This window comes from Egretta garzetta, unplaced genomic scaffold (genome assembly GCF_000687185.1).
Source record: "Egretta garzetta isolate BGI_Z169 unplaced genomic scaffold, ASM68718v1 scaffold397, whole genome shotgun sequence".
Lineage (NCBI taxonomy): Eukaryota > Metazoa > Chordata > Aves > Pelecaniformes > Ardeidae > Egretta > Egretta garzetta.
In genome coordinates, this window is record NW_009260493.1 from 143,887 (window position 1) to 164,999 (window position 21,113).

A 21,113-nucleotide genomic window follows, 5' to 3' on the forward strand; every position below is an offset into this window, starting at 1 on the left:
CCTTGTAGTGAAATTGAGGAGGCATGGCCTGGATGGGAGGTCTACAAAGGAATGAACTGACCAGAGTCATCAGACTTAAAGGTTAGTGTTGAACATTTCAATGTTTGTCTGGCAGTCATTCACAAGATGCATCTTCAGAGTTAGTCCTGGGGTTGATGTTATTTAATACCTCCATCAATAAACTAAATGATATGATGGACTGTGGTTCCATCAGATTCACAGGTGACACTGATTTGGGAGAAGTAGTTGATATGCTGGAGAACGGGTCTCCCATTCAGAGAAACCTCAACAAGATGTAGGAATAGACTCATATATCCTCAAGAAATTCAGCAAAGGCAAATGTAAAGTCCTGCACCTGGGACAAAAGGACCTCATGCAACAATATAGGGTAGCAGCAGGCTGGACAGAAGAAAAGTACCTAGGGGCTATGGTGGGCAATAACTTCAACATAATAAATCAACAGTGTGTGTTTCTGCTGATGAAGGTCAACTGCATCCTGGATTAGATTACTGAAAGTGCACCCAATAGGTCAAGAGAAGTGGTTTCCTTCTCCTTGACACTTGTGACCCATTGTGGGTCCTCTAGTGAAAGGAGGGATTGACAAACTGGTGAATGGCCACTAAGGTCATTAGAAGGCTGGAGGCTGGAGCACATACAAGGAGAGGCTTCATTCAGCCTGAGAAAAGAAAGCAAAGGAAGCACCTCATTGTGCTGTCCACTTTTTGTGAGGAGTTATGGAGAAGATGGAGGCAGACTATTCTTGGACACGAGTAATAAAAGGAGAGGTAACAGTCATAAGTTGCAACAAGGGAAATTCTAGTTGGGAACAGGGCAAAAACTTGTCTCCCACAGGAGCGGTTAAGCACAGGAGCAGGCTGCCCAGAGAGGCTGCGGAATCTGTCCTTGTACATTTTCAAAACTCAGCTAAACTAATCCCTGTGCGATCTGATCTAACTGGAAAGTTACTTTTGAGCAGGAGGCTGGACTAGATCATCTGCAGAGGTTTCCAACCATTACTATCTTATAGTTCTCTGTATTTTGAAAGTTTGCTACAGAGCAGCTAGGGGTTTTTTGTTACCTTTTCTGTTATCAGGCCTTGCAGGATTTGCCAACGTCTGTTCATTGCTCCAAGCTGTTCTGCAAAATCAGTTTTGTCGCTTCGTTTACTTTCAACATCCTGGCTGCTGATTTGTAGCACTGATTGGTTCACAAAGTCTACCGTCAATTGTTTGCAATTTAAATCTATTTTGAAGCCCTAGTAGAAAAAAGGGAATAAAAACCCCAAAACATAAGTACCATAATTTCTTATCTTCCTGCAAAAGAGAGGAAAAATGTTCACAAATTACAACTTTACCACAATTTAGCTAAAAGTATTATTTAGCTAAAAGTATTGAGAAATAAACCAGCAACACACTGCCTTTGGAATAAAGAATCTGCCTTCTCTCCTACCTCGGCTCAAAAAAAACCCCAAAAGTCCATAAAATTATTGATCTTGGTCTCAAAGATCAGATTTAAGAAAAACTGGCTATGATCTAGTTAAAGAAGTGAAATTGTCTTACATCTATACTCAACAGTTATCTCAAGATATAGTATCTTTCATTTTTGCTTCAGATTCTGATCAAAATTATCTATCAGTAAACCACTGGCCACCTTTCATTCAAGGACAGGCTACCCTTTGAAGAGAAGGTGATATTATGCAGAGAATTCATAAAACAACATACATAATTTGTAAAGTGCTTTGAGGTTTTGGGCGAATTAATCATGTGCATATTGCTTTGGATTTACGTGGAAATTAAGATAAGCATATTAACAATTATATTCCTGCCATAACTAAACAGCAAAGTAAAAGTAATTTTGGCTTCTTTCCCAAGTATCAAATATTACCTAATGCTAACTTGTGTACAATTCTAACCACCCCACAATGTAAGTTGTTTTTTTTTTTCCCTTAAATCACTTATACCTCATGTATGTATAGATATTTAACGGAGATAATTCAAAAGGGAAGTCAATAGCATTTCCACTCAGTACCTTGTACTTCTGGATGTAATCCTGAATGACTTTCTGCCCTACTACAGTCCATCTGGAGCTGTAGAGATAACAGACTTAAAATGCATGTTGTGAAGAAAATGGATGAGTTCCTTGCTTTGCATTACCATAGCACATTTCCTTTACCCGCTCTTATCATATTATTCTACATCCCTAACATATCACAGAAGTTTATATATATATATAAAAGTAGTAAAAAAATGTTTTAATAGGAGACATATTGTATAACTGCATACATTTTAACAAGAAAATATTATATGAAAAGCTTCTTATTTCCATTCTTCATTGTACAAAGAAACTGGACAAACTCAAATATTCCATTTCTGACTTCCAAAAGGTTCTGCATTCTCATTCCATAATTCTGTATTAGGCTTATATAGAAGATCAACTTTAAGATATGCTTTTCCTGTCCTTGTAAATGGCTAATGACCCAATATTTATATTAGCCCAATGGCTAACCCAATATTTTTATACAACTCTTCTTGTGGTGGCGATTTCTATATGGGCTGATTTTGAATAGAACGTGTTTTGTTTTTTTTTTTTAAAGACTCACTTTCAACCTTTAATAAAGTAGTGCTTGCTTACATTTTTTGTTAGACATATATATTTTGCGTTGCAAGACAGTTCAGAGAACTACTGAATGGCATTATGTTGTTTAATATCGTAGACTCAAGTAACATTTATTACCCATCCTCTCTCCCCCTAAATCATGATGCTGTTAGCAACTCTGAAAGCATTCCAAATTATAAACTGAAGCAATTGCTTAGACCAACCTCCTAGCCAATAAATACTCAGACAACTTTTAGACCAGTATAATTCTTTAACTTCAGTATTATAGCATTAAAAAACCCAAAACTACACAACCAAAACCCTCCTGCTCCTACATACACTAGCAACCTTGCACAATGTTTTTAGATTTATTTTGTCTTGCATAGACTTGAAGCCAGTCTATTCAATTTGAACAAACCACCATCCAAATCTGACTGGCACAGGGGTGTGAACTCCCTTTTTCCAAAAAGCATACCAACATGTTGGAAAAAACCCTCATCTGCTCTTTGGTTGAAATTTAAAAAATGTAACTGTGAAAATTTGACATTGACATGAATTGGTGTTAGGCAATGGGTAGACAGGATTTGGACATGAGTGTAAGATTCCCACATTAAAACAGAAGTAACATTCCTGTCTTGCCTCACATGGATAAATTGAGGAAGGGAGCAACTCTGTCTCAAAGGCAGTGACAACGGTATGGACTGCATTTTCCGGAATATCGAAGGCCATCATTGGCCTTCCTTACCTGGTGCAATTTCTCCTGTACTGTTGGGATTTGTGTGAGCAGCTCTGTCCACTGACTGTCAATATGAGACAATCCCGCACGCAATGCTGCTGTATCCACCTTCTTCAGCCTGAGGAGCTGGTTCCCGGTACTCAGGACAGAAGACTTCTGTGATGATTTAGCATCCACTTCTTTGGAGAACTCCTGTAAGCAGAATCATTTTTGTGGAAATAATCAACTACTTGTTTACTGTACTTAAAGCTTTACCTCAGAAAGCTTCCCTTTAAAAACATGTACTTTCTATTAGTGTTTACCAGCTATACTTCAGACCAAGTGAGAACAAAAATTGTTTTCAGCCATAAAACCATTTTCTGTTTTCAGGTCATCAAGCTTTACAATCATTGCATATAGCAAAGGAGTGCTGAATGTGCAAACACTGTTTTTTTTTGAAGGACAGTTCACCTAAAGAAGCAGATTTTTGGTTTTTTGCATACTCTCTACTTTGACAATGAGAAAAAGTATAACCATATGATTGCTCAACTGTTTATGTGTAATTGGAGAGAAAAAGGTGTCCTAGGTCCATGAATGACTTACCAAAAAGGCGTTCAGGTGGTCTCGGACTGTTTCCAGTTCCTGAGGAACTGTCAAAGACTGCTGACTCCAAAACTCAAGTCGCTCCTTTGCAGATTGTAACCAATGTGTAAGTTCACTTGATTCACTTTGATATCTGTAAAGAGGATTAAAGAAAACTAAAACAGCCATTGACACTTCTTCCCTCCAACTTAGTCTCTCCTCCATGTGTTAGAAGATACTGTAGCCAGATTTAAAACAAAAATATTTTCTTTCCTTCATTAAATTTCAGAAAAATGTGATTTAATTTTAAAGGCAGGCATGGTATCAGGAAGCTCTTTATTTTAGCCATTACACCCACAATTCCTAACAGTGCCTTCTTCTCGCTCCTTAAGAAAAACTAAGTTTAATGAAAGACTAGTAAATGAGTTACTGATCTATTTGCTGCAACAGCACCCCACCTCACACACATAAACACATTTTTCATTTCCATTAGAAGGCTCAATCTTCCAAAAGCTTTACCACAAGGTGTCTCAGAGCAGAAACTTGATGTTTTTTTCAGAAACTATCTCCATATCATTTCATATGCCAAGGAAATAACGAGATGTCAGAATGAGAGTGTCTCTCATAACCTTTATACCATATAACCTTTATACATGCAATCCCTTCATGTATCTCTCTTGAAGGGCTAGTGAGCCGAAAAGCCAGGGATATTATGAATAATGGACAAAGCTTGTATATCACTTAAAGAATTTATTTCAAAAGTAGCATATGAACATTACTAAAGGCAACTAAAAGCTCCCTTACAGATACGCAATGACACGGACCCAGAAGAACCCAGCAGGGCAATGCCCCTACCAGACCATGCTGAGGCTACACACGCTACCCAGCAAAGCACACACCCTTTCTCATCAACCTGTATGGACATGGGGCTTCTAACTTAATAACCTAAATAAGGTATTTTCTGACATCCTTGCACCAGCTGTTATCTGGTACACGTTTTATTGCAAATGAGAGAGTATGATAGCACTTGTATGGAACAGAAGTAGGGTACTGTAGAGTAGTCAAACTATTACATACATCTCAAAGTAGTCCTTTTAAATGTCGAATCTAATAGTTCTGGGTTCAGAATGACTTTGACCTGAACAGCACAGGCGAAGAAATTTATACTGTCCAGTACATCAGCATTACCTTGTCCAGTGCTTCAGTATTGTCTCCAGCCTGTGAAGCTCCTTGGTAACCTTGCTGGTGTTACTTAACCAGTGTTCTCCTAGTTGGTTCAGTTGACTTTCGAGATCTGAGCAGCTAACAGAAAAAAGGAGCCTTTTCCCATCATCTAGCACTTGGTATAATTTAGGTTGGTATTCAGTCAGGTTAGATCTCAGATGCTGTAATGACAGAGGAGATGGTTAGATAGCTCTGCAGGTCTCTGCTACCACATTTTCTCAACATTTAGTTTTCTTTTATTGCATTTTGTAGCATATCCAATGTCACCATGGCACATCGCATTTTTTCCATCTGCTCCAGCTCTAGAACTCCCTGAGAACCATCACGCAGGTAACCTGATCAAAATCTGAACATGCTGCTGCAAAACCTCTCACTTCAATATGTCTGTTGACACCTCCTTCAGATGAACAACTCCTTGGTGTAGGTATTTTACACTTGAAAAGAACAATTTCAAAAGAATCTTTGTGGGGCAACACCATTTCTGAGAGAAATTGATCAATCTGTCAGAACTTAATCTACCATCTGCTAAAAACCCTACTGCAATGAAAGTTAAAGGTGTCCAATATCAAGTTATTAACAGTGGCCACACTTCAGCCCTTTCAGTGCCTATCTTCAGCTCTCTGTTCATCTGACTCTTCTTTTGCTGATCTACTCTCCTGCTATCCATGACTACAAAAAAGATTACCCTCCCCCTGCCCCCGCCAAATCCCTGAACACAGAAGCCAATTGTTAAGTAAAAAGAAAGCAAAAAATGTACTGAAAAAGGGAAGGCTGTTAATACTCCTACCGTGAATCCAACCAGGAGCAGAGGCAGATTTCATTTAAATGCTGACTTGTGGATGGGTAATGAATTTGTATATGCGGGCAAATATACCTGCCAAATTCCACTATCATTACACAAATAGTAAAGATTTTTAAAACATCTATATATTTGACTAAGCTTGAGCACAAAATGTACATGCATTCCTATTTTTCAGTTATGCTGAAACTAATCTGAATATAAAGGGTACAGAACTAGCAGTCTCATTGTGGGTACATAAAATTTCTATCTCTCTTCTTATTTTCACTTTCACATAAATAGAGCTCTAATAACAGGATTTTTATATTTATATATGTGCATGTCTGTGTGTGTACTTACATATAACATATATATACAAATAAATGTGTAACTCCTAGAGAGTAGCATAAAAAATTCCAAGATAGCTATAAATTAATTATGATGGATTTTTAATCTAAATGTGGTCACAGGGAGAGAAAAAAAGGTATTAAAAATTATGCCATAGTGGAGTCCGAGAAATCTGGATTTGAATAACCTAATTTATGTAACTGACACAAGAAACAAAAGAGGAAAACTAATTTAGGGTCAGGACCAACACAAACAATGCCTAGCATTAAACAAAACCAAAATAAAACTCACATACAACAGATTGCTTAACTTCTCATACCATTGCAGAAGCAGAAATCTGTCTAGTAAAAGAACAATACACATAACAAATTCATACAAGACAAGAAGTCAATTTGCAAGAAAAAATTGGCAGACATTTTTCTGTAAAACAAAAAAAAAAAACCAACCAAAGTGACTGGTGTATAATAAGACAAAGACAAAGCACTAGACCAGAATTCTCATTTTAAGAAATAACAGGATGTGGTAGAAAACCTATATTTAAACTAGTAGTTGGTTTTGCATTTGAGAAGCAGGAAGGCAACTCAGAGAACTGCAGGTTGTTCAGCCTCACCTTGCTCTCTGGAAAGATTATGGAGCACATCCCCTTGGAATCCATTTTCAAGGACAAAACAGACCAAAAGGTAATCAAGAATATTCAGTTTGGATTCACTAACTTGACAGCCTTTTATGACAAAATTACTGTCTCTGTGGATGAGACTGACTTTAGTATGGTCTTTGACACCATCTCCCACAGGACCCTCCTCTGGAAGTGGAAAGAATGTGGGCTGGATAAATGGACTGTTACATGGGTTGAAAACTAGCTGCAATACCAGTCTCAAACACTAGTGATCAAAGGCTCCATGTCTGGCTGGCATACTATAATGGGTAGAGTACTCCTGGGATTGTTGATGTTTGAGCCCAAACATCTTCAACATCTTCATTAATGTCATGGATGATGATAGACAGTGCTCCCTTAGTAAATTTGTGGATGACACTAACATAGGGAGAGTGGTTGCCACAAAAAATGGCAGACTTAGTCCAGAGACATTTTGATAAACTTGAGGTTGGAAGCAGCAGAAACATTCAGAGGCTCAACAAAAGGTGTAAATTCTGTGCCTTGAGCAGAATAATCCTGTTTCTCAGTACAGGCTAGGAAGGGAATGGCTACTGTATTTAACCTGGCATGTTCCATACCCAAGACGTCGTGAATAAGGCAAGCCACAACACTGGCCTACATAAGGACTGTGAACAACTGGCTTCAGTTATTTTATTATCCCCATCTATACAGTGCTGATGAGGCCACATCTAGTGCATCTGATTCTGCCCTGCCCCCACCTCCCACCAAGTTCAAGAAGAAGGAAGTAGTCAGGGTCTGGTGTAGAGCTGTTAAGATGTTTAGGGACCTAGAGCACATGTCCTGTAAAAAGAGGCTGAGGGAATTGTGCTTGTTTTGGATTAACAAACAGGAGGCTAAGGGCTAGTCTAACAAAAGCCCACAACTATTTGAATTACAATTGAAAAGATTATAGAGGTAAATGCTCCTCAGTAGTTTCACACAATATAAAAAGGACAATGGTGACAAGCTGAAAGTTGAAGGTTTAGATTGGGCGTTATAGAAAACCCTTTCAGTAGGAGGTGGTGCAGCATTTGCAATTAGTCCCCAGCTCAGCTGTGGGATTTCCATCTTTCGAGCTTTCCAACACTGTGGCCAATCCAGCCCATGGCAACTGTACTCCTTCAAGTGGGAGGCTGGGCTAGATGACTTTCAGAGGTCCCTTTCATCCAACCTTTCCATAATGAATGTCTAAAAAGCACCAACCTGAAAAAGCGCAATCCGGTCTGTAAGCCTGTCTTCTGTCTCTTCCACCAAACCAACTATAGGGATGCTACCTTCAACAGACTCCAGCTGTCTGGTAAGTTCCTGGTAATCTTCATCCAGATGCATCCAGGTCTGCAAGCACAAATTATCCATGTATACAGTGAATATTGATCTGGGTATCTAGAATTTTTATTACTTTCTCAGTCTGAAATCCTATAGCTGCATCATTGTGAATGTACAGAAATAACAGTACAAATGTCCACTGAACCTATAATAAGACAGCGTTAAACTCAGCTTTTAGTTAGAACACATGGATAAACCTGTCATGTTCTCCTTGTCAGGTAAAGCTAAGCAGCTCTTTTAAATTTAGAGGAACACAACTTGTATCGCCTGAAGGTCCCAACAGTTAAATAGCAAAGATTATCAGTGCCTTGTGTGTATGACAAAAGGGACTGATGTCCATCAATTCTGTCCAAGCACAGGAAATCAACATTACAGAATATCCTCGTGGTTGATCACAATGGTAGTATAGAAAAGACCACGGAAATTCTCACCTCTAGAATGTATTCCAGCTCCACACCTCGTTTATGAGCCAGCTTCAACACAGCTGAAGCTTGTGTCATTAGCTCTGAATGTGACTGAGTTTCCTTCAAGAGGGCAAGGCTACTCATCTTTCTAAAGAGTGTTTCTGTCAGGATCATGTGAGACTCCAACCCCTGAAAATATTCCTGAGAAATTTGGGTGTGAGGGAGAGGGTAGAGAAGAGAAAAAAGAAAGTGCAATTGTTAATCAATTCATTACCACTAAAACAACATTTTAAGACAATAGCAGTGCAATCAAGTCGTTGTAGACACCAATATTTCACAAAATACAACACCCAATATAAAAAGGACAACAGCCTTTTTAAAGAAAGAAAGAGATCATTCTTTCTGTGCAAATGCTATCCCAACTCTCATTCCATAAATGAAAATAGCTTAAATCAGATACACACCACCAAAAAATTCTGCCTAATAAAAAAATGTGGAAAAGTCTTATTATGTTTTGTGGGTGCTATTAGCAAATATAAGTTTCTGTTGGAAAAAAAATGGAGTAGTGGATGAAATTACTATGTAGCATGACAAGACAAGAACAGGAACTTGTTATCAGAATGAGGGAGGAAATGGGTTCACCTTCAATAGAGCATTTGAAAGTTATTCAGTAAGAACAGTTCATTGATTCCAATTTGAAACACAGTAAGCTCCCGAACCTCTAGGAACAGAAGGTTAGCAATTTTTTGTGTACAAGCCTACAGTCATGATTAGTCCTGAAACATGTGTTCCAGTTTCTCACCTTATGTTTGTCAAGTAGCGATCGAACCTCTTCTTTAGAAGCAACAATCATTTTCTGGTCACCAGCCATCTTTTCTTGACCCGTTTCTAACAGGTCAGCCAGGTCCTGCAAAGCCCGTTCATATTGCCTCTTAAGAGCCAGATTCTGATTCAGGTCGCTCCGTCTGGATCCAATTATCATCATCAGCTCATCATACATATCCTTGGGAGCAAAGAGTAGCAATGGTAATTCTTAGTTCACACCTTACACGTCTTCCTATATGCAACCTTACTGTCCCTGTATTTCCCCTGTGAATATTAGCAGAATAACATCTATTCCCAGCTCAAAAACACTGTGCAGATATACTGACTTAACTGATAAATTAACAACTCACCGTTTAAAGAGAGAAAAAATAATCAAGACCTACAAGTCTTTCAAGTGCATGCATTCGGGAACAAGGTTAGTGGAATCCCAAAGGCTTGCTTTAAGTAGAAAAGGAGTAGTGTGATTGGGCTTAAGTCATCAAAATCCAGACTACTGTGGCTACTGCACACTGCGGATGCTGTTTACATTTTGCTTCTTATAATGCAGGGGGTTGGACGGACTCCATCATGGCTACAGACTACAGGCATCTCAAAACCAGATTTGTCGCCTTCTCCTGTGCCAGCAGCTTACTGGTAGCAAGCAAGATACATACAACCCATAGTAAAAACCAAACAAGGCCCAAAATAGCAATATACTCTATATAGAACAGTAAAGTGTAGAGAAGGTGCAGTGTGTATTTCACAGTGTGCCCATACTGCCAAATAACAAAACTAGCCAAAAGGAAGAATCTCATCAGGTCCTGTGAGCTATTACTCATCCTGTATACCTCAACCATAAAAGTGAGAACAACCTGCAGATGCTTTTCTTCACCTGAACAGGATTATTCTCTCATTTGGGTTTTGAAAGTTGTATTCTCAGAACATATATCTGACCGTGAGGATAAGCCCATTGATCAAGACAAGACATCCGGAAATTAGTAAACCAAAATATCTCTATGACCATCCAGTGCTACAGCAAAGTATCCGTGCTCAGACTGCAGCTGGCTCTCCTGGATTTAAAGAGACAATTGCCTCAGAAGAAGAAGCCCAACTGTCAAAGAAGGAAAGGGAAGGGTTTTCTTAAAACTGAAATCAAGGGGAGGGGGATATCTACACATGACCTGACAGAAAAAAAAAAAAAGCAGGAGGCTCTAAGACCAAAAGGATAAAGAACTGGGCAAAAGACACATTTGCACAAACCCTTTGTCATTTGTTTTTAATTAAGATCACTCTTTTGTTGGCTTAAGTTTATGGTCCAGTTTCAACTTTTTTCTTTGCTTCCAATTTATCATTATGTCATTACAAAGGGTAAAATTCAGTCGTAAACCTTCTCCTTGATCTCCTTGATCTCCTTAAGCTGCCTCAGCACCAAACTGCTCACAAAGGGGTTTCAACAGCCCTATAAAGGTTCTGGATTAATTGCCCACATGTATCTACTTTAGAGAGCCTTAAGAGTCCTACAACTTAGGTGTGTTGAAGTCTGACTGAAAGCACGCAGGAACGTGAGAGATGTTCTAGTAAAAGAAGAACATTTCCAGTTTCAGGTCACGCTTAACTATCTATCCCCTTTCACCCCTCTCCCCTTTTTTTTTTTTTTTTAATGACAGATGTGAGAGAACTAAACGCCAGATCATGAGACACTGGTGAGAACAGGGCTCAGCCTCCAACATTTATGCAAACGTTTATGTTTACATGCTTAACTTCACCTATTTGAACAGGGGCTCAAAACAAGAGCTGAAAAAAAACATGTTTTTGTGTGGTTTTATGATTAACACTACTAATAATAGAGTCATCAGAAAATCTGGAAATGCAAAAATAGAAAAACTAAGTGAATGAGGGAGAAAATAATCTCTTACACACACTGAAATTATTTTAAATACACTTTCCTAAACTGCCTTATGAACAATAAAAAGGAGCATACTAATACCTTTGATATCACCAGACTGGTCTAGGATGGAACTTAAGAACCATACCTGGATCTTAGACAGCTCTTGCATAGAAGGTTGGTCAATCTGTAGCTTGTCTACATGCTTCTTTAATTCATTGATTCCAGTATCTAGTTCTTTCAAACCTTCTTCTGCTTGCAGTATGACCTGTATTTGAAAATGACATCATTTAGTTTGAAGGCTTAATAACAATACTGTAGCTGCCATATGGTAATATTATTTTCTGTTTTCTGCCTGAAGTATTAATCAGTCCTTCTGTCTGCTGAAATTTTAAAGGATATAACAAAGAAAAACTATTAATTCAAAGTTGAGAGATGCCAGCTTGTTTGTTGAAGTTAAGTACAATAAGGTATTATTATTTTTTTAATATTAAACTGGTTTAGTATTATACACTATTTCATACAAAACCTTGCTGTGAAGTTCCACACATTTAATTCTATGGTACAGGTATGAAAGGACTAACAGTTGTTCTAACACCTTCTTTTAAACCATTCTTTTTATTAACACTCATTCCTGTCACTCCAGCATCAAGCAAACAACCATCACAGCAAAAGACATGCATGATAGCGAAGAGCTATGCACAGTTCCCTTACAGGACCAGGACAGGGCCAAAATTACTGTCAGGGAAAAGGACTTGTACATCCCCTTTTGTACTTGGAAAATGACAACTGAAAGCACACAGGATGGTATTTGCAAGTCTATGCAGGTGATAATTTGACTTTTTTCAATGGAAGCTACAAGAAACAAAGTCTTTCAACCTAGGAGACTCTACTGAATTAATGCATGCAAGCTATAACAAAGTTAAAAGCACAGGGTAGACTCCTGTAGTTAAAAGTCCTTTGTTAAGGCCCTTTCTTGGAAACTGTATATCCAAATGTTTAAACTATATATGTTAGTAGAACTCCTGACTGCAAAGTATGCATAATACAGCCACTAAACTTACACTTCATGCAGCTAAGTTACCTGGCTGATTAAGGGCCTTATTTCTACTTTCGCAATCATGACTTGAACAAGCAGAAATGCTTTTAAATTTGAATGTTTTATGAGCCAAGGCAGATGTTCAGAAAAAAATCAATTCAGTTGTTTTTGTTACCATGTCATTTTCCTATTTGGTAGTTAAAATAGACACATAGGAGCTAAATTATTACCAGTCTTTTGCATCATGGAAGATAGGAAAGAAAGACACAGACCACCAGCTCTTTTGCTCGTACATGAAATAAAATTTCTTCAAAATTTGATTATCAGATATATAAAGGCCAGTATTTCTGTTTAGCTGAAGGGCAAGTCTATTCCTCTCCGTCACCTGCTGGAAGCAGACAACTGTAGCTCTTGGGTAGCAAGAAACATCTGTAGAAAGTAGCCCTTAACATACTTCATTCACTTTTCTCTTTGGCAAAATAGAAACAAGGAAATAGGATGTATTTTGTCATATTATTAATTAATTATTCATCATATTAATTAATTATTTGTCAGACAATGCCTGATAAAGAAAAAACTATTACTGCCTTAAATTAAAATGAATAACAGCCAAGATATTACTAAAACCCATGCAGAAGAAAGTTCCTTTGCTTTTTAATAAAGTGTAATAGCCAAACAATTTAACCAAATTTTAGACATTTTTTGGTTCATTGAAGTTTTCTTTCTTTCAAATAGTGCCCAGTATGTGCATAACTAGGTCAACTGGGGAGATAAGAAAGACACTCTGTGTTTGTTTTTTTTTAATTTATAAACGTGTAGTACACTCTTGGAAGTACTTATTTGCACATACTTCTGTGAATACATACATTCTCCCATAAAAAGCAACTGTTCTCTATAATCCAGTTATACTTTGAATAGAAACTTTATATCTTCCCTCCTCCCTGCCCAAGTAATAGATATTTGGTAATACCTGCATTTGTTCTGTTTCTGGTCTCTCAGCTGCCTCTGCTAGTTTCTGTAGAACTAAATATTTGTTATCAGCCACCGATGTAAACAGGAGCTTCAGGTCATTCTACAGGAAAAAAACAACAACAAATTGTAGCCAATCACAGGACAAACCAACTGAAAAATATTTTATGTTCCAAAAAGTAGAAAGCATTACAATGTTACAATGTCTGCACTAAGGCATAAAGACTATTCAACATTGGAAGCACCATAATTATCCAATGCAAAACACGCAACTGCTGAAAATCCATAACTGGATATATATGAGCAAAAAACTAAACCAACTGCTATTAAAACATAGCCTGTGAACATATTCCTGTTGGTTTTTTTTTTTCCTGATAATTATTTAGCAAGGGTCGGTTAGCTTCATTAACAAAAAAGACATTATTCTTGTGTAGTTTAGTCAATGATTTATGCTCATAAACAAGCTAGGTTTTACTTTTTAGGCATGCCTTTTTCATTACAAACTTTAGCAAATATAACTAAAAGGTAAAAAAAGGCTTCAACACATTATAGGGCTAAGTACACATTACAACTTTTAGATTACCTTATCAGACTAGACACATACATGTTAACAATTTTGCCAAGCTGCAATAATTTTTTTTTCATGCATTCATCCCCAGAACCCCATGATTTTGGTAAAATAGAAAATAATCAGTACATTTCTCTAAGACTTAGCATTATATAGGAGTGTGTTTCTGATTTTTTTTTTTTTTTTGCATGCAGTAATTCTTTAAATATGAAATAACTCTGGTATAACAATAAGGCACAGGGTTCTAATCAGGAAGGCCTTTTACTGAAAACTATTGGAATTTTTTTTTTTCCTATTGATAGACAAAAGGTTATGGAGCTTGGAAAGAAATTCTGTAGTAACAAGCTATGAAACAATGTTCCTAATCTAAAAACACCAGCAATCTATTTTCCAATTTTTTTTTTGCTAGAATTTATGGTTTTTTCATTAATACTAAATCACACTGGAGACTTTATATGATAAGAATTGGAGAGAAGGTAGAGATCAAGTAAGGTCTAAAAGCATTTCTGAACTCTGAAAAGATTTCTAAAAGTGAACATTTCTCCACTTCTCTTCATTTTTTCTGCTTTGCTCAGTACAGACAGCTTGAGATACAAGCTCTTATAGAGTAATGGGATGGCTTAAAAGTGATCAGAAAGGTGCAGCTAATGAAAACAGTGTACTCTAACATTTATGATATAAAATGTGTAGAGTGGAACGCCAAAGTTGCTTTTTTCTCCTTTGAGAACAGTAGTCAACAAGTTCCATTTATTGCACTGTCAGCAGGGTGAGAAAGTGTGGGATAGATGATCACTTTACAATAATTGCATGAGTTGCAGAAAGCTGCTAGCAGAGAGTTTAAATTCTGGATCATGATTTGGGCACCAAGTTTTGCCTATCCTAAGGAGAAGTTTGAATTTCAGTAAAACCCTATGAAAACTTGTTCTCTTGATTTGGTACCAAAATTCTCATTGCTTTGAGAATTATATCCTTTATATCCACATTTGACATGTACCCTGTTAATTCCTTCAGATGGGCATCATACCTTGAAAGTCGCTATTTGCTGGAGCCTTTCTTTCATCTGATGGCACCTTTGGTTAACTACTGACTCCAGTAAGGTCAGTCTTCTCAAGAGACAATCCAAAGTGTCTGCTATAATATCCTTATTATCACCATTCTCAGGAAAGAGCTGAGCAAACAGATTCTTGTTCTTATGCATTTCTTCTGTTATCTCTTTGATTTCCTTGGCAAGAGACTGGTTTTGTAGAAAACAAAACAAAGTGAGAATTAGACATTCTAGAAAGGAGGCAAACATGTTGCCATAACCGTTGCCAATTTTGCAGCGATGCAGTGACTTTTTACATTGTTAATACACACACATTAGACAAAGTTATGCAGCTACAGTATTTCCAGTAATAAAAAAAAACCCAGACTGTTCTGAGAAAAACAAATGCTGAAACAAAATAAACCTGCCTGAATAAGGGCTTAGGTGAAGCAGAAATCCATGTAGCTGCTGAAAGTCTTTTCTCTCCCCTCCCCCCTCCCTTCCTGTCTCTCTCCCTCTCCATTTCATGTTGATGAATTTGTACTGTTTCCATATCCCAGAGCATTCCTCCCTCTTTGCCACTTCATTTCATTTTCAACACTGTGGTGTTTGCTAACACTCAGCAAAGAATTTAAATGGAAGAAAGACTCTGTGTTTAATTCTATTCTGACCAGGCAATATTCGGGTCAGGTGCTGCTTTCTGCAACATTCTTGTGCTGGGTTTGCATGGCAAGGTTTTGGTAGCGGGGGGGGCTGAACGGGTGGCTTCTGTGAGAAGCTTCCAGAAGCTTACCCCATGTCCAACAGAGCCAATACCAGCCGGCTCCAAGATGGACCCGCTGGTGGCCAAGGCCAAGCCCATCAGCGATGGTGGTAATGACTCTGGGATAACATAGTTAAGAAGGGGGAGAAAAAACTGCACAACTGCAGCCAGAGAGAGGAGTGAGAATCTGTGAGAGGAGCAGCCCTGCAGACCCCCAGTCCAGTGACGCAAGAGGGGCAGGAGGGGCTCCAGGCGCCGGAGCAGAGATCCCCCTGCAGCCCCTGGTACAGCCCATGGTGGGGCAGGCTGTCCCCCTGCAGCCCAGGACGATGGAGTAGGCTCCTGGCAGGACCTGTGGCCCCGTGGGGAGAGGAGCCCAGGCTGGAGCAGGTTTGCTGGCCGGGCTGGCGACCCTGTGGGGGACCCACGCTGGAGGAGTCTGTGCCTGAGGGACTGCACCCCATGGAAAGGATGGACCCGCACTGGAGCAGTTTGTGAAGAACTGTAGCCCATGGGAATGAATCAAGTTAGAGAATTTCACGGAGGACTGTCTCCCATGGGAGTGTGAGGAGTCCTCCCCCCGAGGAGGAAGGAGTGGCAGAGACAGCATGTGATGAACTGACCCCAACCCCCCTTCCCTGTCCCCGTGTGCCGGTCAGGGGGAGGAGGTAGAGAAATCAGGAGTGAAGTTGATCCTCAGAAGAAGGGAGGAGTGGGAGGAAGGTGCTTTAAAATTTAGGGTTTATTTCTCATTATCCTATTCTGATTTGATTGGTAATAAATTAAACTAATTTCCCCAAGTCGAGTCTGTTTTGCCCATGATGGTAGTTGCTGGGTGATCTCTCCCTGTCCTTATCTCAACCCACAAGCCTTTCATTACATTTTCTCTCCCCTGTCCATCTTAGGTGGGGGAGTCAGAGAGAGGCTTTGGTGTGCACCTGGCATCCAGCCAGGGTCAACTCGCCACAATTCTCTACACAGTGAATACAGTTACTTCTAAACAGTAGCAGTATACTGCAATTACATAGAGATTACGACAGCGACACGTCTCTTATCTAGGATTCTAATATTTTCTTTCTAAACACTATATAAAATGCACCCTTATTGTAATTTAAAGAAAGTCCTGTTCATGCATTCCTTACCTCTTGCTTGCAGAGGTATGTTTCTGTTTCTTCCTCTGGCAACAGAGCTGTAGCAACAAAGACCTGTTCTTCCATACGATCCAGCCACAAGGAGGTGGCTGTGACACCATCATACAGCTTCTGTTCAAGATGCAAGCTCTCCTCCACCCATCCAGCCTGGGCAAAAGGAACCAGAGAAGTTGAGAGCAGAAGTACAAGATACTCTTTCTAACATTTAATATTTGGGAAAGGGATGGATTTCCAGGTGGAAGCTAAAGGAGTTTTCATTGTAAATGTGGCTCTGCTGGAAGACAGATGTATAGACAATTGAAATGTTACCTCAGATGATGCATCTTCAAAGGCCTGATTCAATTCAACCAATACTGGTGACATGGAGGATTTATCCTCATCCTGTCCTTCCTCCTTATACAAAGGCATTCCAGATAGCAGTCTGTTTGGTCTGCTATAAAGCTGCTGAGAAAGAAGTATTAATTAGAGTGCTTCTACCACTCATATAAAGCACAAAATTCAGCTATACAGATTCTACTGCTGACTGAGGATATCACCAAATAGTGCTCATGGCCCTTCCATGACTGTTCTGTCACAAATATCTTGAACAAAAGGTTGCTTAACAGGAAATTCACTAGAAGTGCAGAATAAACACTTGTGTCCATAATTAGCAATGACTTGTTTTTACCAAAAAAATAATTAATTACTGTGAAATGAATACAAGATATTTAGAACTTTGGAAGCTGATTTTAATGTAGCATTATATAAAGAATAGCAGGCCTGTGTCTATTAAAAATAAAACAGAGGATGTATGTTAATATAGGTCTTGGACTGTTCCCAATTTAGTTGATTAATCCCTGCTTCTTTCATTAAAAAGTCTGTGGCTGAAATTACCTCCTGCTTTGCCACATACCCACTAAGAACTGAGTGTAGCCAATAATTCAAACTGAAAATACCATTCTTTCCTCTAAGTTGTTGCTAGAATACTGATCGATTTCAGAGGGACAATTCATTAAAGAATTATCCTGGGTTAGATAAGTAGATCAAAATTTAGTCTGAGCCCTTTCTCCCTTTCTAGCTTATTCCCCTAAATGGCAGTGCAACTGAAATCACCAGAGCAGTTCTAGTGCCAATACTTAATAGTTTTTAGAGATGTCACAAAAATAAACTGTTCCATATTCTTTGCATTAACTACATCACCTTAATGCATCTGCTATGCACATACTGTACCTCATGTTATGACAACTGCTTTCATGGAGAAAATGCAAAGAGAAATTAAAAATAGCTACCAGCTGTTCTTGTTCCAAAGCTTTCTGGAGCAGTCTCTGCTTGGTATTGAATTCCTGGTTCAGGCTTTCCCATTTCATCTTCATCTGTTCTTCAGATGATGGCTTCTCACCTTCCAAGCATAATTCCTCAGAGAGCATATCAGGCTTCTCACTGAATGGCAAGATGCATAAAGGTTTAACAAATACAAATGTTATAACAGCATAAGGGGTTTATTTCCTCTTTCAATTAGGAAATACTAATTTAGATTGCTACTTTTTGAAGCTTTTACTTGGTGGTTTGGTTTTGGTTTTTTTTTTTTTTCAGATAGTAAGATGAAGGCTGGTTTGTAACTGCAAGAAGCTCTTGACTGATGGGATAAATATACTTTCTAAGAAACTGTTTAGACTTGCAAGTACCCATACTGAGTAAGAATACCCAAACCAGACTGAATATGTACTAGATTGAAATGTAACCTTTTAAATGCTAAAGGTGATCTAATAGCACAAAACAGTTCGTGTAACTATATTATCAGACTCCTGAATTATAAACCAGGACACTCCAGTATCCTAGGTGCTGTATAAAATTGATAAAACAATAATTGGTGGACTATATGCAGAAGAGGTGTGTAAACATAAGGATGACAAAGCACAGAGTCATAGAAATTTACTTCACAGAACACATGAAAGCACACCTTATACATAGGCCTTCTGGAGCACCTTGCTGTGTTAGGATTTCTTCTCCACGGCATGCTACTGACCGAAGCAGATTCTTCTGCTCTTCTAGCTCTTGTTCCAGCTCCTAGCATAGCAAGTTACAAAAACGGAAACAAACCTCAAACAGATTGTTTTTGTCTTGGAAGGATATGTCCATATTGCATAACTGTCATGCAAAGATAGCTGAGCTATTTCTGATATGTCTTGCTTGAGCACCAAAAGCAATGCAAAAACTCTACCCAGGGACAGAAATATTTGGTACATAAACTGGGTTGTTGAACTAATTAACTAATGCAATGCAGTTTCTGGAACCTAACCTAGTGAGGATGTCTGTGTATCATGCACACAATATAGCTTGTAATGTATGTATATTTCCTTCTATAAAGACAATGTTGATTACTATTTTGAACAAATACCGTCATCTCCTTAAAGTAACTTTAAGGGTTGATTTAATTTAATTTTACTAAGGGACAATGGAAGTCAGTTGACCATGGTCATCTAGGAAGTCTAGCCTGCTTCGCTGTTAACAGATATAAAACAGTGAGCTCAGATGCATCCTTATAAGAGCACTGAGTAAGAAGTGGTGTAAAAATGAAGATTTCAGTGGAAATATTAACAAGAATGGCTCAGCTATCGTCTTAAGCACAATCCAAAGATGGGAGTAAAAGAAATGCAAAACACCAACTTTCTGTTGCTGCAGGGTGCTCTGCTGCTGTTGTGAGCGAGTGGTTCTTGCTTGTGCCAGCCATTCCTGGACACTGGGGCTTTGTGAGGAAACAAAGTCCAGATCACTCTCCTCCTTTTCTTGTAATGATCCCTGCTTTAAGAGAAAGAAAGAAAGATTTTACAAACCCTCTTCTGTTGCTAGAGAGCTGGCATGTCCAGCTCATCAACTCAAAACCATATGTAGTGCCATCTTCCACCTCTCAAGCTGCTGGCTCACATAAATTCTGAAGTGAGCAACGACTTTAGATTTCTGACTTCTGCTGGTCATTGGTTGCAAGCAAGGAAGCATCCATAAAAATAAACACGCACCACTGCACTTAGCAGAATCAGACACCAGAGATCAGAGACCATGGACTGATGTGTTTCTGAAGACTGTTCTGCTTCTCCTAAAACGCAGCACTGGTCTATAATGGAGGGTGTAGCTCTGACTGGCAACATAGGAAATCAATGGATTGTTTCTGCCAGGTTTTTAGTTTATTAAAAGTCAATTTTTTGTCTAACTAAAAATGAGAGAATTCTAGTCAATTCTGGTCAAACTTTATTTACCAATAAGCACATAACTCTATGCGTGGTTGGCAGAAACACAGTCAGTTAACAGCAGATTATATGATATGAACAGTAAAGTCAGTAAGAGAGACCAAACCACAGAATGTTAGAACAGAACAGCAAAAACAACAGTCCCTTCACTTCATACTTCTATCAGTATGTTTTCCAACATGAGTGATTAAACAGGCCATCTATGTAAGCAAATCAAAAAAGAACAAATGCCTTAATGGTTCCAAAAACTGCTTTATCAACTTCTTGACTTCTGAAACCCATGTTGGCTGTAAATTTAAATTATTTTAGTGACCAATATATTCAAATGCAAGGATTTTAAGACAGCAGGCCTAATGTTAAAGACAGGCTTGTTGTCGGTGTGGCTACTTAGATCTACACACCTCTCTGGATTTTTTTTAATGTTACCTGCATGCACATGATGACTGTAGAGCTTGCACTTTTTTTGTTTAAGCTTCAAGAGATAAAGCTGGGGCTGAATTCCTCTCCCATTTTGTTTATATACCTCATTTTTGTAGGACTCATATTTTGCCCATGATTCAGACTTTGGTTCAAACTTTACAGCAAGCTCTCCAAAATGAAAACACGTTTCACCTTCCAGAGAGCCGTTGTCTGCAATCAGGCAGGGAAAAGCAAAAGCCTCACCTGGTTCTCCTTATACGAACAGCTGGGATGGACCTCTGCCACCAGTGTCCCTGGCATGTTACTGACACAGCAGAGTTTTGCTAAATAGTAGAAGTTAGGTGTAAGATTTCAATTTTGGGGGATGACGAGTATACTGAGTTGAATGGACTGATTAGTGTTAGAGGATATAAACTGTATGAGGAGAAAAAGTAGCAAGCAGATATCTGAAGATGGAAAGAACCATTGGCCCTTGCTGCATGAAATAGCTTTTTCTCACTAAGGATTCAGTTTGCAGGTAAACTGTGGTACTTTACTTTGTAGGAACAAGTTTCTAGAAAAGCTGATGTGGTTGGAGTGTGAACAACGCAGTTATAGGATATCAGATTAGGCAAAGAAAATACTATGTGAAGGAGAAAG

General features: G+C 38.6%; 1 protein-coding gene across 1 annotated transcript in view; it reads right to left on the reverse strand.

Annotated features, from left to right (window-relative positions):
* SYNE1 (spectrin repeat containing nuclear envelope protein 1) overlaps positions 1-21,113 on the reverse strand; it is a 304,520-nt gene that overhangs the window by 64,814 nt on the left and 218,593 nt on the right. The window contains 17 exon segments of the mRNA XM_035899865.1: positions 1,079-1,255; positions 2,029-2,074; positions 2,076-2,086; positions 3,341-3,523; positions 3,914-4,046; positions 5,081-5,277; positions 8,101-8,232; positions 8,655-8,828; positions 9,430-9,630; positions 11,465-11,584; positions 13,326-13,427; positions 14,917-15,126; positions 16,822-16,977; positions 17,140-17,274; positions 18,099-18,249; positions 18,770-18,876; positions 19,477-19,611. Coding sequence (XP_035755758.1) covers positions 1,079-1,255; positions 2,029-2,074; positions 2,076-2,086; positions 3,341-3,523; positions 3,914-4,046; positions 5,081-5,277; positions 8,101-8,232; positions 8,655-8,828; positions 9,430-9,630; positions 11,465-11,584; positions 13,326-13,427; positions 14,917-15,126; positions 16,822-16,977; positions 17,140-17,274; positions 18,099-18,249; positions 18,770-18,876; positions 19,477-19,611 — 2,370 coding nt within the window.